The 16,835-nt window shown below is 38.4% G+C and overlaps 1 protein-coding gene across 4 annotated transcripts in view; it reads left to right on the top strand.

The window, feature by feature from the left end:
- The window catches only part of LOC121330867 (ubiquitin carboxyl-terminal hydrolase 33-like), a 26,978-nt gene extending 11,557 nt beyond the window's left edge, over positions 1-15,421 (top strand). The window contains exons 5-24 of one of the 4 annotated variants that reach the window (XM_041277754.1): positions 455-604; positions 1,715-1,814; positions 2,159-2,228; positions 4,760-4,873; positions 5,174-5,252; positions 6,033-6,456; positions 6,767-6,889; positions 7,152-7,261; positions 7,484-7,656; positions 8,703-8,773; positions 9,459-9,492; positions 10,241-10,286; positions 10,492-10,672; positions 11,338-11,464; positions 11,641-11,810; positions 12,341-12,422; positions 12,539-12,647; positions 13,544-13,646; positions 14,296-14,364; positions 15,087-15,421. In XM_041277754.1, coding sequence (XP_041133688.1) covers positions 455-604; positions 1,715-1,814; positions 2,159-2,228; positions 4,760-4,873; positions 5,174-5,252; positions 6,033-6,456; positions 6,767-6,889; positions 7,152-7,261; positions 7,484-7,656; positions 8,703-8,773; positions 9,459-9,492; positions 10,241-10,286; positions 10,492-10,672; positions 11,338-11,464; positions 11,641-11,810; positions 12,341-12,422; positions 12,539-12,647; positions 13,544-13,646; positions 14,296-14,364; positions 15,087-15,244 — 2,493 coding nt within the window. In that variant the 3' untranslated portion in view covers positions 15,245-15,421. Of the gene's footprint in view, positions 1-454; positions 605-1,714; positions 1,839-2,158; positions 2,229-4,759; positions 4,874-5,173; positions 5,253-6,032; positions 6,457-6,766; positions 6,890-7,151; positions 7,262-7,483; positions 7,657-8,702; positions 8,774-9,458; positions 9,493-10,240; positions 10,287-10,491; positions 10,673-11,334; positions 11,465-11,640; positions 11,811-12,340; positions 12,423-12,538; positions 12,648-13,543; positions 13,647-14,295; positions 14,365-15,086 lie in introns of all 4 variants that reach the window. The other 3 variants (XM_041277753.1, XM_041277752.1, XM_041277751.1) reach the window with 3 other exon arrangements.
- Positions 15,422-16,835: the final 1,414 nt, after the last annotated feature.

Below are 16,835 nucleotides of genomic sequence, written 5' to 3'. Positions count from 1 at the left end.
ACTACTGTCGACCCTGCTGTCTGAATGTGTTGAAATTCCTTTCTGCATAGACATTAAATATTGAACACTCAGCAAGACTCCATACAGACTGTAGATGATTTAGAACACACATAAAAACCAAGCCATAGCAATCGAGAAAAAAAGTAAATGCATAGCTTAGTGTTTGAAAAGAATTGTGCGGGCGATTTTATATTTCTTATAAACAAGCATGTCAGTGACCTGCATCTCCCTCCATGACCTACATGCACCGTATGTGAAAGTAAAAGAAAAATACCGTCCTATACCCCCAGTTTTTCATTATGTGTGTCTTGGTTCTGTAAGAGAACAGGCAGCAGATCAGGCCTGCAGTTTGTTTTATTGCAGTACAAGCAGTAACTAAGTTCCTGCGCTGTTGACCAGGGAGTCGAATGTACGGTTCTCTTCATGAATACTTTTCCTTGCTTTGTCTTGCTAGGACACCCGGCATAACCTGACTGTGAATCTCACCACTCTGCGAGTCTGGTGCTACGCCTGTGGTAAAGAAGTGTTTCTGGAGAGAAAGCTTGGACCCAGCTCCTTGGCGTCATCCCCTAAACCACACACACCGATTCAGAACCATGTGCAGGTACGGCCTTCGGTGGAAAACTGCCTTGTGTTTCATGTGGTCCTCAGACATGATAATGCCACACTGTTGCGAGCCATTGGCATTTTCAGTAAGGTTTTGCAGTTTAAAATGGGAGTTATTTTTTGCTTGGCTAAGCTGCAATGTTTAAGTGAATCTTTACACCTACTAGAATTTATTTTATTGGTTTATTATTTTCAGAATGTTTTTCATCATAGGTAAGCAAACTAGGCTTGTAGGTATGTGTGTGTTTTTTTTTGTTTTTTTGCTTTTTTTTAAATCACTGTACAGCAAGAAGATAATCCTGTTAAGTTAAAGTTGCTGTTTCCTGTTACCAAATCACTTCCTGTGTTGTTGCTTAGTTTCACACCAATAATCGTGTAGTCAAGCAAGATCAACTACAGCACAGGAAATGATTAAATAACAGGAAGAAACAGTTACGAACAAGAATGAAAGTATTTAAAAAAAAAAAAAGTTACATAGCATTTTAATCAGATTTACTCTCACAATAAGTGATAAGGGCACATTTTATAAATTAATTACAAATGTAGATATATGATTTATATTACTGTCTGCTTTTGTTAATGTGCTATGATCACTGAAGGTATTGGTTGTGGGTTTAGATTTATACATTTATGAATGTTAAAGTTATATATTTGATAATATGTGTGTATTCTAAAATTTGTATGTTATTTAAAAATCTATAAAAAATATTTAAAAAAACAACGACACCTACCTCTGACAATCCTAATAGTACTCTAAGGCAATGTGGTCTGTAGGTTATGGTTTGGAAATGACCCTTCAAAAGAATTTGTTGTTCTCGTACCTCTGTGTGTAGCTACAGAGGAAAAGCTGTAATATTTTCACAGGCATCAGTCTGGCTATCCCATGTGAAAGGAAATCTAATGACATTTGATATTTTTTACCCATTAAAAGGTTGCCATTTTTTTCGGATACGTAACATTCTTCTCCATTGTACATTTGATACTATTTAAGACATGTTTCAATACTTTTTCTTTAGATTACCACCTGTCTGATGATGCACGCAGATTCTCTATGTTGACCGCTGTGTCTTTGTTTAGTTCATTTGGTGTGTGTTTCTGGTTACATCAGGATACCAAAGTCCCTGGGAGCCCAGCAATGAAGCTCCCCCAGGCAGCTGTGTCTGATGACCTAGATACTGAGATGGAAGAAGATGAATTCAGAACAAGAGGTAGTCGCATATCAATTCCACTTGGTGAATATACTTTTTATTATGCAAAACTCTTCAGAAAACTAACAGTGTAACACCCCTGATAATGAGCCTTGCAATGCCCAAAAATATAAGCTTATTTTTTATAAAGTTGAACTAATTCCTAGTAGCTTTAAAAATCCCTCTGGCAGTTGGTAACTTGTCAATTCAGAAGCTTTAATTGAACTAATACGAAGAAAAAAAAAAATCCCTATTGCGAAGGAACATGACGAATCTCTCCCAAGTATGTAAATGGCAGTGCAAAAGTGTTTATTGTACGGTCTCTTATTTGTGATTATGTATTTTTTTTTGCTGGATTCCTTTAGGACTCACTGGATTGAAAAACATTGGGAACACGTGTTACATGAATGCAGCTCTCCAGGCACTTTCAAACTGGTAAGAATCTTTGCTAAGTTACAGCTAAACAAAAAAGAATGTTTACATTGCCATGGCTGTTGCAACTGTTCCTAAAGACAGTTAATGATAAGTCGGGGAAAATGGCCCCTCCCCACCCTGATGGTACATGTACATTATACTGCATGTGTGAATATTTTATCAGTGGTGTGCGGTTAACTTATGAAGGTGCTGGTGTTCACAATTATAAAGCATCCCTTTAATCCTTTTAAGGTACAAGGGACATATGTGTCCCGCAAATAAAATAATGCTAACTTTCTTATTTTTGCAATGAGGTGCACGAAACAGGGTATCCAAATTGTCAGTTTCCTTGTGATACTTGAGTTGCTCTCAAATGTATTTTAAGAAGAAACCGTTTGAGCAACCATTCAATTCCTTGTGTACTTTTAAGGGTTTAACATGCTTTCCATTTGGGATGAGCTATAGGTTGGCGTTGCACTCAGTTAAAATTCCTTTTGTCATTCGAAATTGAAGCGATGTTTCACTTTGCCATATTGTTTATATGGCATCATCAATTGGGAAAACAAACAGTATTGACATAAAAATGACTTGCAGAAGGACAGATTAGAAAAATGCTGAGTTTGTCCTTTGTACAGGGCCTATAATAAGTATTCACCCCCACCTTGAATGTTTTCAGTTTGTGTTACAACCTGAAATCTTGATGCATTTAAATGGGATTTTTTTTCCTTTGATTTACACAACCTAGTCAACACTCTGAAGAGGCAAGAGAAATGTTATTGTGAAACAACAGTTAATGAAAAATAACAAAACTGAAATGTCTTGGTTAGATAAGTATTCAGCCCCCTGAGTCAACTTGGTAGAACCACTTTTGACAGCAATTACAGCTGTGAGTCTTTTGAGGTAAGTCTCTACCAAGTTTGCACATCCGGAACGTGCAATATTTGCCCATTCTTCTTGGCAAAATTATTCAAGCCCTGTCAAGTTGGATGGGGATCGTTGGTGGACAGCAATCTTAAAGTCTTGCCACAGATTCTCACTCGGATTCAAGTCCGGGCTTTGACTGGGCCACTCTAGGACATTCACTTTCTTGTTTTTAAGCCACTCCAATGTCGCTTTGGCTGTGTGCTTGGGGTCATTGTCCTGCTGAAAGGTGAATCTTCATCCCAGTCTTAGGTCTTTTTGCAGACTGAAGCAGGTTTTCCTCAAGGATTTACCTGTATTTAGCTCCATCCATCCAGCCCTCTACCCTGACAAGTTTCCCAGTCCCTGCCAATGAAAAGCATCCCTATAGCATGATGCTGCCACCACCATGCTTCACAGTAGGGATGGTTTTACCTGGGTGATGTGCTGTGTTGGGTTTGCGCCAGACATAATGCTTTGCATTTAGGCCAAATAGTTAAATTTGTGTTTTCATTGGACAACAGAGTCTTTTGCAACATCTTTTCAGAGTCTCCCACATGCCTTTTTGCAAACTCCAACTGGGATTTTACGGGGGCTTTTTTCAGAAATGGCTTCCTTCTTGCCACTCTTGCATACAGGCCAGATTTGTGGAGTGCCTCAGCTATTGACACATGGACAGTTTCTCCGATCTCATTGCAATGGAAAGTTGTATGTCTTTCAAAGTTATCATTGGCCTCTTGGTGGCTTCTGTGACCAATGCCCTTCTCACCCAGCTGCTCAGTTTGGGAGGATGGCCTGCTCTAAGAAAATTCTGGGTGGTGCCATATACCTTCCACTTCTTAATGATTAACTTGACTGTGCTCCAAGGGATATTCAATGCCTTTGAAATCTTTGTATAACCCTCCCCTGATCTGTGCCTTTCCACAACTTTATCCCGGAGTTGTTTTGAAAGCATCTTGGTCTTCATGGTAGTATCTTTGCTTTGAATGCACTACCCAACTGTGTGACCTTACAGAGACAGGTGTATTTAATCTGAAATCATGTGAACCACTTTTATTGCACACATTTAACTTATTGTGTGAGTTCTGAAGGCAATTGGTTGCACTTGAGCTTATTTAGGTTATAGCAAAGGGGGTGAATACTTTATCTTATAAAGACTTTTCAGGGTTTTATTTTTAATTCATTTGTTTTTTCACCCCCCCCCCCCCCCCCCCCATTTTTTTCACACATTGAAAGTGTTGAGTAGGTTGTGTAAATCAAAGGATTTGACCAGAAGTGACCAGAATTTGCATACGTTGGCATTTTGATTAGCTGATGCATATTGCCTCTGCATGTAATTATAAAGCAGGTTGAAGGCCTATTGGGTTACTGCATTGATTGGTCTTGCACATGATAAACAATAGTAGTGTTATCTTTTTTATTGGAATTTTTCTCATCTTGCTGTGCTTCCTTGCTGTACTTTTGATTACATTGACCATGAAATGAAAAACAACTGTGATAAAATCTGGATATATGTAAAACAAAATAGGGCAAACATCAGCCTTTACAGTGATGTTGCAAAACTCATGTGGAAACATCCCTACCGACCCCTGGCGAGGGGTGCATTATCCTTTACTGTGGTGACTTTGTTTCAATAACATTCCTTCTTCCAGCCCGCCTTTGACCCAGTTTTTTGTGGACTGCGGTGGTTTGGTGCGCACTGACAAGAAGCCAGCTCTGTGTAAGAGCTATCAGAAGCTGGTTTCAGACATCTGGCACAAGAACAGGTAAGAACCACATCGCACAAGTACAGGGCATGGTCACATTATTAACAAGGGACTTTACAAGTCTGGCCTGTGCATTATTCTTCTCTTTTCTGCTTGCTTGCCCCCATAATTGGTTATTGTGTGTATTTAGACACAATAATGTTAACATTAATAATAATGATGCTACATGTTATGAGAGTTATAATTGGGTAAATTTAAATTTACATTATCGGCTTATCTTGTTAATAATTTCTGCTTAGTATTGAAAGGTGAGCATTGTTTATTGTGTGTGTGTATATATATATATATTTTATCTTGCAGACCTGGATATGTTGTTCCCACTAACTTGTTCCAAGGAATAAAGGCGGTTAATCCAATGTTTCGTGGCTATTCACAGCAGGTTAGTTGCAGTATAATGGAGGGGGTGTCTCTATCCTTTTAGCATTCTTATTCTTTGGAATGCAAGAAACCCTCCAGCAAGCAAAGACAGCAATTACCTTTTGCAGTCTAACAATAAAGTGAAATGAACTTGTGCCTTTATTGCATAATTGCTTTTAGTGCTTCGCTGTAATCTCCTTTGAAAACCCTTTTATGCACTAATGATGGTAGTGCATGTCTGCAGTTATTTTCTTCTGAAATTTGAGAAGCCTGTTTGCTGTATCTGGAATACATTTGTATCATGGTATATCCCCTGGGTGGTTATATTTGATAGGAAACAGCGATCAAAGCAACAACGTTTTCAAATTCGAAATCTATAAACCTAAATGGTCCTCTTAGAAATTCATTAGACGCTGCAATATTGTTGTCAAGGAAGTGGGTCTCTGAACTGCTACGTGCAAATTAGCAGCAGTTTTTTAAATGGGGAATAATAAATGAGTAGAAAGAATGAAAACCTCAGAGCAGTCTTACGTTTTACAGTTTAGCTCTGCAGCATTGATGGGAGAAGCCTCAGTGGTCTTAGTGTCTGAGATGTTGATTGAGTTCATGTCCCATTAGTGTGGATTTAAAAATGGATTATTAGCAAACAATTATCCCTGGCCTGACATACTCCTTGATGTATACCGAACAATAGTGTTGGCAACATCAAATCATTTCCCAGTTAAAAAGATAACTGAATTGGTTCAGCTGTGTTCTTGAATGTTTTGACATGTTTCTCGATGCTGTCGGTCCACTTTATCAGGACTCCCAGGAATTCCTGCGCTGTCTGATGGACCAGCTTCACGAGGAGCTGAAGGAGAGCCTGCTGGAGCTGGACGAGAGCCCCCCGGCCATCAGCATGGATGAGAACATGGAGGAGGACAAAAACCAGTCAGACAACGACTTCCAGTCCTGCGAGTCGTGCGGGAGCAGCGACAAGGCCGAGAGCGAGACCAATGTCAAGCTGCTCACAGAAGGGCCCGCCGAGGCTGAAATGCTCATCTCTGACGAGGTGAAGAACCAGGTGATTAATAAAGACTGGCAGAAAGAGAAGAACCTCATTAACAAGCTGTACCGAGCCAGCTCGTCCGAGGACTTGGATAAAGACATTGACACAGCAGCAGAAGCCACCCCCATCATCAGCAACCAGGGAACCGTCAAAGTGCAGATACAGAGCAGGCTGTCAGGTAATTTTCATTTTTATATATATATCTCAAAAAACTTTTTTGGTTGGGTGTGTTTGAAGGCCCTTATCTGATGGGAATTGCCCAGTAGTTTTAAAAATAAATGCCTTTTTAAATAGAAAGTTACAACTTATAAACAGCCAGGGAAGAAAAGGTTGAACTGGATTGTTACCTACAAGTGTTGATTTAACATATTGAACTATCAATATGTAATTGTCCTCACTGAATATACTTACAGTTTGTAAGTTGATCTCAGGTTAATTGAATGAATGTGTTGAAGCCCTTTGTTGTTTTTTCTTTCTGTTTTAAAAAGACGATGTCCACGTAAACAGTTCCTCAAGGCCCCACAGCCCCTCGCCCAATGAAGGAATCCATTCTAAACTCTCCAGTAGCCCCCCGAAATCTACTTCTGTCTGGGCGTCTTCACACAAGAAAGGTATTTCTCTTTGAGTGTCAGTTTTTACATTGACTTTATCATGGCAACTAAAGAAAAACAATCTGGCATGTTCTGTCACTACCTAATTGAAATAGGAGCTGTACTTAAGTGTTTATCTTTAATGTTTTGTGTTTGTCACTAGAATAAAAACAGGGACTTGTTGGGGGAGGTTATGGGCTTTGTGAAAGAGAAAGAAAGAAAGACTATAACTTTAATATGTTCTATACTTGTAATTCAAATTCAGTTTTTCTATTACCTCTAGCACCATTTTCCTCTCCTAAGAAGAAGATGCAGAAAAAGTACAGGAGTGTCATTTCTGATGTCTTTGATGGCACTATCGTCAGTTCAGTGCAGTGTCTGACCTGTGATCGGGTAAGCAGAGCAGAGAGCCTAGTAGATTTCCTGCATTTCTTTACAAATCATGTTTAGAATTTTGGGGCATTTATACACACCATTTACCAGATATTGATATTCGTGCAAAATAGCGAACTTGTAGATGTGCTCCCCATACTGCATACCCACCACCCCCCCAGGCTGTAGCAGGCTGAATATTACATGTTGCTCTGTTTTGTGTGTTTCTTTTATTGCCTTTAGGTATCTATCATATTAGAAACCTTTCAGGACATCTCTCTGCCAATCCCAGGTAAAGAAGACCTGGCCAAGCTCCATTCCTCCACACACCAGACTTCACTGGTCAAGGCCGGCTCCTGTGGGGAAGCGTACGCACCTCAGGGCTGGGTATCGTTTGTGATGGAATATATCAAAAGGTACGGTGTCCACTGTGCAAGCTGCATGTACAGGGCCCTGTGAAATCCATTTTATTTTGAATTTTCAGATTTTTTTTTTTTTTCCTGATTTCAGATTTTTTGGTTTAAAAAAATCTGTAATTTGTTAGTTTAGTTTGTTTTTTATGATCACAAGTGTTTGATGCATTGATTGATAGCAATGATGAAGCTAGAAATGCATGAAAAAATATGACAAAAACAAGCCTTTCAGAAAAAAGGGTAACAAAAAACAAGTGCTTTCTGAAAAAAAGGTACAAATTGGCACAATGTAATAGAAGCAAACTAGGAACATTGGAAATTAAAAAAAAATATATCTAAATGTAGGCTTTTTTAGTAGTTTTCAATACAAGCTGAACTACAACATTTCAAAATTATTTAATGTTTTCATTAATAATTAATGACAAACAATGTAAATAAAAGCCTAAATATTTGGTTTATTCTAATTTAATAAAAAGGCACTTAGTAATATCTCCCTGAGAACTTTGGAGAAAAAGTGCAGCAACTAGACAGTGCATTCTGCAGTAGTCGTTACAGTACTATCTGCTCAGAATAACTAACTTATAGGTAGTCGTTTTCCCCAAGCAATAATGGTAGCTAGCAAGTGAAGCGGCACGAGAGGCAGTGCTTTAGTTAAAATCACGGTCGTGTATGGTGGCTCACAGGTGCAAAAATATTTTTTCATGCGTTCCGATGACTTGTGTTTCTTGAAGCCTCTTGTCATACAAACACTGTGCTATTTCAATGTATATATATATATATATATATATATATATATATATATATATATATATATATATATTTTGTTTGTTTAAACTGATTTTGTGGTAACGTCCTCGGGTGACTAATTCCATTTTTTTTTCTCTGGATTCTGCGATTCCGTCCGTGTTCTCCACAGTCTGGATTTCATAGGGGCCTGCATGTACAGTTACATGTATCTTGTTCAGTACATGTTGCTGCTGCACTGGCAGGGTATTTGGGGGCTTCTCTTGTCAATAATATTCCAGGTTTGTTGTCTCCTGCTCTCCTAGCTGGTTTTGGGGTCCTGTGGTAACCCTGCAAGACTGCCTGGCTGCCTTTTTTGCAAGAGACGAGCTCAAGGGTAAGTTAAAGTGTGCTTTGTTTAATATTCTTTTCACATGGAACAGGTTGTAAATATATGGGAAAACCATTATAGGGATAACAATAATCATTAGAAAGATTTCTGTACACAGTAATACATAGTAGCTATACCTGTAATACTTACTGACATTGCCTCTAGTTACAGCTGCTGTTTTATATATAAAACAAGCAGGATATGCCCTATAGCCTGGAGGTCGCCGGTTTGAGTCCAGGCTATTCCACTGCTGACTGTGGACAGGAGTTCCCAGGGAGCGACACGCAACTGGCCGAGTGCCACATGGGTGGGGAGGGCTTAGGTTGGCCAGGGTGTCCTTGGCTCGCCGCGCATGGGCACCTGCAGGTCTGCCTGTAAGCTGCCCAGAGCTGCGTATACCTTACAAAAACAGGCACACTAGTTTTAACACAGGTATATTAAGGTTATCCTATTGTCAAACTTCCCATAACGTCACAAACCTAATATATAGACTGTTGAATACATTTGACATTACAATAGATCATTTTATTTAAAAGCCAGAGAAAACACAGCTGGTTTTTGGTACCCTTTGTCCATTTGAGTTATGAATTTGAGCCTTTACTGCTTAAAGTACCTTGGCATGCAGAGCTGAACATCTATTAATATATGGACTGCACCATTGGGTTTAATAAAATGTATTCTTTCTTTGTAGGGGATAACATGTACAGCTGTGAAAAATGCAAAAAGTAAGTGCATACCTGCAGATTTTGACAGTGTGAATGAGTAATTATTGAACAATAGTTTTTGTGTGAATGTGTTGCAATACCCAGCACAATTGTGTTTCCTTAGAGAAGTAACAATATGAGCTGGTTTTTGCTGTGCTTACTTATTTCTTGTCTAAGGAGATATTAATCTTTACCGAAATGTAAAATTAATCATTACATACTATGTACGATGTCAGATGTTCTGTTTTGATTGCTAGCGTCCAATTTTGTACCACCTAAAACCAATTATATTCTACTTTGTTTTAATAATCCATTTTAGAAGAGGGGAAGAAAGCCTTTGAAATACAAAGATGTGCAGTACAATAAATGTCTTGGAATGTGCAGTTCCCGCAACACTGCTGTTGACGTGTGTGAGAAGTGTACATTCTCAATGTTAACAGGGATTTAAAGATAAATAAATAAATAAACGATTTCCACGGCATGTTTCAGAGGATCGGGAATGTAAAGTCTGCTTCCTTTCTCTTTCGAAGAGTAATTCATACCGTTCTGTCAGCTAGTTTACTGTAACCAAAGTAACCTGTCTAGGGACAAACCATCACATTTAGGCACGCTTGGATTCAGATTTGGATTTTTAATGAAAGAAGCCTGTCAGGAATTTGCCAATGTGTTTTTAAAAGTAAACTAGATTTTGTTTTAAGAACTATGCTGGTAATTAATTTATTGTTGAAAAGCCAGTATGTTTTTTATTTTATTTGATTTTCCTCCACAGGTTAAGAAATGGAGTTAAATACTGCAAAGTACAGAGTCTTCCAGAGGTAGGTACTGTAACAAGGATATACTTGTTTCATGAGGCTTACCGGCCAATTCAAATGTCTTATGAGTTGTATTTATTGGAGACAAACATATTTCATTTCTAAAGACTTGGGGGGAGGGGTGGGGGGGACCTTTTGCATCTCCTTATTATCTGTATGTAACATGCTTTAGTCTTTTATCCTTTTATTTTTTTTTATTTTTCTACAGATTTTATGCATTCACTTGAAGAGATTCAGACATGAGCTCATGTTCTCAACCAAAATTGGCACCCATGTGTCCTTCCCTCTGGAGGGTCTGGACCTGCAGCCATTTCTCGCCAAGGACTGCGCTGCTCAGACCACCTCCTACGACTTGCTGTCAGTCATCTGCCACCATGGGACAGCCAGCAGTAAGTATTACTAATAGAAACGCAGTAGAACTGATCCCTTAAAAAAAAAAAAAAAAAACATTTAGCAAGCCTGAGTAATTATGCATGATTACGCTTCATACATTGAAATATACACATGACAGTTCTGGTGGAGCTGTGTACGCTGGCTTTACAGAGATCTGCAGGGATGGATTCATTGTACCTTAGAGCAGTATAAAGTCCAAAAAGGAAAGGCTAGGTTGCACCATGGGGAAACAACTACCCTTTCATCTTTGAATGGCCTCAAAACCTCCACCCGGTCGGGCATGGCTCTGCTTGAGACTGAGGACTTCAGGGGAAGTTCATGTAGCCCCTTCCTGAACTGTGTACTGCAGTAGCCGGTCTCATTATCCCTCAAATTTAGATTTGTTTTTCTCCATCTTCAGCACACAAAAGGTGTTTATGTAGAATAAAAATAGGACGAATCACTTTGTTTCATCCATTTCACATAGAAAAGTGAAGCTGCTTTATGCTGTCCGGGACTTGCATTTGCAGTCTGTGTCCTCTGTTGCAGAATCCTTCCCACACCTTGCAGCAGCAGGACATTTTGTTTACATGTGTGCACTGCATCCAAAACATAATTGGCTCTCCTGCTACCAATAAAGCACTATGATTTTAGATCTTTCTGTTTTCCAATTCTCTTGTAGGTGGTCATTACATAGCTTACTGCAGAAATGATCTGAACAGCCAGTGGTACGAGTTTGATGATCAGAGTGTCACCGAGGTGTCAGAATCCAGTGTCCAGAACGCAGAGGCATACGTGCTCTTTTACAGGTAAGTATGAAATGTTACCAGAGCACTTGGCTAAGTAGGCGGGCTCTTGTATTCAATCAATTCCAGGTGACGCTTTAGTGTTATAGTGAGTTAAGAGTGCATTGCTTTCAATGGTAAACCTATGTGTAAGATAAGACCTGCACATAAATAACATAAACTTCCTGTGTCTTGTGCAGAAAGAGCAACGAAGAGGCCCAGAAAGAGCGTCGGAAAGTCTCTAGCCTTTTGAACATGATGGAGCCAAGTCTGCTGCAGTTTTACATCTCCCGCCAGTGGCTGAATAAGTTTAAGACATTTGCTGAGCCTGGCCCAATTTCCAACAATGATTTCCTCTGTGCTCATGGAGGTAGAGCTCTGTTCCCATTCATATTCGGCTTTTAACTCTTTCCCTTGTAGGAACCGCGCCTTAATCAGAAAGAGCACCTTATAATTGTTACTGGATTGGATATTGATGCAGGAAGCTAGCTGAGGCTCTGTCTTTAGCTACTTTTGTAAATGGGGAAAATATTTCATGTTGATAATGTTTGCATTAACCCTGTATTGGTAAATGTTGCTTAATGGCAAAACTTTTTTTTTTTTTTTTTTTTTGGTTCCATAAATTGGCTTCTGACTCTTCCCAAACCAGTTAGTTTTAACTTTCTGCATATGTTTTAGATTTTAATATTTTCATTTAACAAAAAAAAAACACAAAAAAACACAAAGTAAATAATTATGTTTTTTCACAGTTCTTAAGTTACATGTTAAGACGCGAATCCTTGTTTCCTTCTGCATGAAGTTATAGTGATTTTATCATTAGCAGTTTTTATCATTTTACATACAAGCCACAGCTATTTACTATCTCTTTTTCTTTGCTATGCTTTTTGTTTCCCCCCACAGGGGTACCACCTCATAAATCTGCATATATTGAAGATATTGTTTTAATGCTGCCACAGAATGTATGGGACCATCTGTACAGCAGGTGAGGCTTGCATCTACCATCTATGCTGCATTGATGTAAAACATTCCTCTGAGAATGACCAGTCACCTCCTGAAGTGCTCTTTGTCCTTTCTGAGTGCTTTTCTTTGTGCTCTTAGGTATGGAGGAGGACCAGCTGTTAACCATCTGTATGTTTGTCACACTTGCCAGTCTGAGATTGAGAAACTAGAAAAAAGAAGAAAAATAGAACTGGATATGTTTGTTCGGGTAGGAATTTTCTAAGAATTATGTGTGGTGTGTGTGTTTATTTATTTTTTTTTTGTCGTCATCTAGGCTAGCATGAAGTTCAATATCTACTCTCTTGTAATGGAAATCATCGTGTCTCAAAATGAGGGGATGAAGATATCGAATTCCTTTATTCTTCAGCCGTAAATGTTTTTGCACAACCGTTCTACTGCTCTAGCTAAAACTGCTGTGACTTTAGTATGCGGCCATCAAGGATTTGTGTTTAGTGAACATTGAGAGAAATTGGCAAGAGGTAGTGTGGATTACTGCAGTAGCGGTTCTGTTTAAAAATTGCTTTGCTGTAATCTTGCTCAGTCAAAAATGATGGGAAAATCATTCTAATCTGGCAGTACTGGAGTGTCGCTAAAAATGAGATTAGACCTCATTATCCCTTCTCTTTTTAGGGTCAGAACACTGATCACAAATCTGTCCTGAAAATGAAGCAAAAATAGTAGTTTGTGGCACCAAAGTTTAGAAAAGCAAGGGAGTCTAGATAAAGATGTTTGGGAGGCTCGGTAGATAATGCACTGTTTTTTGCCTGAGACGTACATATATGCCCACATGCACAAAAAGTTGAACTTAAACTGTTGTATGGCATCCTTTTGCTTTGTAGTTAATTCAGTGTTGTAAAGTAAGGCCTTCGCAACCTATTCCTACTCCTAGGACATTTTTCTACTTTATTACAGTGTTAAATATAATGGGTTTGATTTACGTTTTGCAAATGAACAAATATTCCAACGTGAAAATACCAGCCATAAATATAATGCTTTTATAGCCAGTGTGGCCATCCACACAGAGCCCCACACACGCAGATAAGGAAACGGCCTGTGCTAATTCACAAAGGTAGCACAAGATAATGGATCCATTTCTTTTAACAGCTGAACAAAGCATTCCAGGAAGAGGAAGCCCCTGCAGTCATTTATTGCATCAGCATGCAGTGGTTCAGAGAGTGGGAGGGATTTGTCAAAGGCAAGGACAATGGTAAGGCCCTGATGCACATGCTCTGTCTTGGGACTGTTGTCACAAAGATGTGTGAACTTTAACCAGGGTGTAAGATGGTCATAGACAGCAAAAGCTTAGTCACTAACAGTATTTTCAGCAGTGTTTTCGCTGATGGCATATGCATGCTCTTGCCGTTCAGCCTTGCTTGTGTACATGTATTGTGGCAAAGTGAACGCCTGCTGTATGTATACACAGGTACTGTCCATTTACTTGGGTCTTTGTTGAAAGAGTTCAAATCTAATGTTTTGGAAGTGCTGTGTTAATGACCTGATCCATTATAGCATAGAAAGCATTTCTTAGGTATTAAACAGAGAAAGTTGTTTTTATAGCTTATTAAAAAAGTGAAAGAATGTGTATTTTTATTATAACCATATGTAGCTTACTTGTGCCAGATACATTGTGTTCATTGATACCATATGCACTTGCGGTGCATTCATCAGTTATGGTAACAAATGTTATGTTGTGGTGATGTATTCTATTAATATACAGTGCACCTGTCAAATTTTTTTTTTTCTGGGGATTCATAATGTTTAGTAGTAGAATTAGAGAACTATTCAGACACCACAATAAGCGTTCCACTCCTATGATGATCTAATGATAAGAATCTGTTTGCCTCTTGCTGTGTTAGAGCTTCCTGGCCCGGTTGATAATACAAAGATTGCTGTGAACAAGAGTGGTCATATTACATTAAAGCAAGGTAAGGACTAAGGTGAATTTATGTAAATATTGGTTTTTACAAGGTGTCAATGGCTTGCTTATCAAGTGCAATGCAGTTGTTGGATAATTCACCTGTTTTTTCATATGCCCTCATTGTGGTCTGTTATCTAGCAGGTAATGCCTGCCTGTGCATAATGCAACTGTTAAATCATTGCATTTAAGCTAAATCTATTATCTATTTACAAGCTGTACAGTATTTGCAATGCTTTCTAAGAACACCACAATGCTGAGGCCCTATTTCTGTAAATGGTCACAAAGGCCTATTTAGTCTGCAGATAAATGCCCGGACCTCTCCCGAATCTGAATAAGGTCACAAATAAAACAAAATACTCTCTCCGCCCTGAAAAGGTTTTTACCTGCATGGCACACTTGAGGTATATTGTCACTGCTCATGCAAGCCATGCTCTGTGGATAAAAATACTTTAGACTACAGTGTTGTCAAAACTTTCATGAACACCAAAAACAGTATTTTTCTGGAAAGCTGTATTGGTCAGTCATGCTGGCATTACAGCCTGGATAGTTGTCCTGCCACCCCTTCAGACCTCTTCAGACCTCTCCACCTCAAAGATATATGGTGTGGGATTAAAGAAACGGTCAGGTTCTGATAAACTTATATCAATAAAAAGACACACAGACTGGGTTTGTCCAGTTCAGTTACAGTAGGGGCTGTTCATTGGATTTTTCACTGTTCTAAATCCACAGGAGCGGATTCTGGACAGATCTCAGAAGAAAGCTGGAACTTCCTGCATTCTATCTATGGCGGGGGTCCAGAGGTTACTTTGCACCCCAATATTGCACATCAAGAATCTGAAACCTCCCAAGCAGAAGAGAAAATCGAGGTGGAGACACGTGCCGTGTAGTTTTACACACAGCAGGCAAAACAAATACACTTTGCACTTAACTTACTCTAGGAGCATTCCCAGAAAGACTGTTTTTTGTTGGTGTAAATGATAGGGGCATTGTTATATTTGACAATCAATGGAAGGAAGACATACCATATGAGTCCCTGTACTATGTATATATTATAACTTTATACCCCCCAATAGAAAATAGACTAATGTGTTGTGTTAAAAAATGGACTGAGCTACTCTGCAGCTATTATAGTGTAACAGTGTAATAGTGTCCCTTAGCTAAACATATGGAGTAAAAATCTGTTAATTTAATCCCTCCTAATATTTCTGTAGTATATAATGAATTAAGTTCAGTCTATTTAAGCAACTACTGTGTAAGAGAATGGTTCCAAACCAAAAACAGTAAAACAAAAATTATGCTGTGTTTCAAACATAATTAAGAAAAAGAAGCAGGTTATTAAGGGATACCAAATACTTTCTCAGTAGTCACAGGAAAGGTCTTTTGCACTGCATTGCAGACAAAGAAGCAGCACGCTTACACATCTGATGTCTGCAAATAAGTTTAAATGTAATGGTGCTTCCATTTTCAAATTGTTCTCCCAGAACTAGCTTTTTTTAAACCAATGACAATAGAAAAGTCTTGCAACTGTTTTTGGAAGGCATGCAAAGGAAAAACAAAGTGACTGTAAATTGTGGCCTGCTTCCAAGTCATTTTTATGTTGCGTTCATTTGCATGTAAATGCAGCTTGCTGACCTAACGTACACTTACGCAAATTGCAACTGACAGAGTATGTACAGAATACATAATGATTTATCCGGTCTGGTATTTTAAACTGTTGCATTCTGAAATGAGGCATTATTCTGTGTATCTGGGCATGATGTTTCTTACATGTTACAACTCAAGGTGGGAAAAACTGTTCAAAACCTCTAGTGTATTGAAAAAAATAAAAAATAAAAAAACGTGGACTGCTTAACAGTAAAATACAGTATGTTCTGTCTTTGGTTGATACTCTGTTACTATTATAACCGAATAATAATTCAGAAAGTTACTTCAATAAAAAAGTGACCAAAACATGTAACTGTTTAATGTCATATACTACTTACTAATTAATAATCTTTATGAAGAAATCACTTTTGATTGCAGCATTCTTTAGAGTACAGATAGTGGCATTGCTTCTCCCCAAGACCCCTTGTGGTTTTTGCATTCAGTGGAGATATGTCTAACCAGATACTTTAAGGGTTCAGCAGGCACTGCAAAGAGCAAATACTATAACAAAATATTTCTTCTAGTGCAAGAACACATTTTGTTCATATAGTAATACAACTTTCATAGTGGCTTATTATAATAACTGAAAAAGAATAGGAATGCATAGAAATAGTCTGTGCATAGAAATAGTCTGTGTGAAATACTTGATCATACTAGATACTAATAAGAATATTCCAATTTAAATATGATAGAAATAACTGCAGTTCCTCTTAAATTGCTGTGTGGCAATTATTTTTCAAGTGTTACAGAATATACACCTTTCAGTAACTTTTGATATTTTAGTCAAACGATTGGAGTTGGGTGGTCCTGGTGGCATGCTTAGTGTTTTGTTGT

This window comes from Polyodon spathula, chromosome 18 (genome assembly GCF_017654505.1).
Source record: "Polyodon spathula isolate WHYD16114869_AA chromosome 18, ASM1765450v1, whole genome shotgun sequence".
Classification (NCBI taxonomy): domain Eukaryota; kingdom Metazoa; phylum Chordata; class Actinopteri; order Acipenseriformes; family Polyodontidae; genus Polyodon; species Polyodon spathula.
Note: the sequence above shows the minus strand (reverse complement) of the source record. Positions and strands in the feature narration are given on the sequence as shown.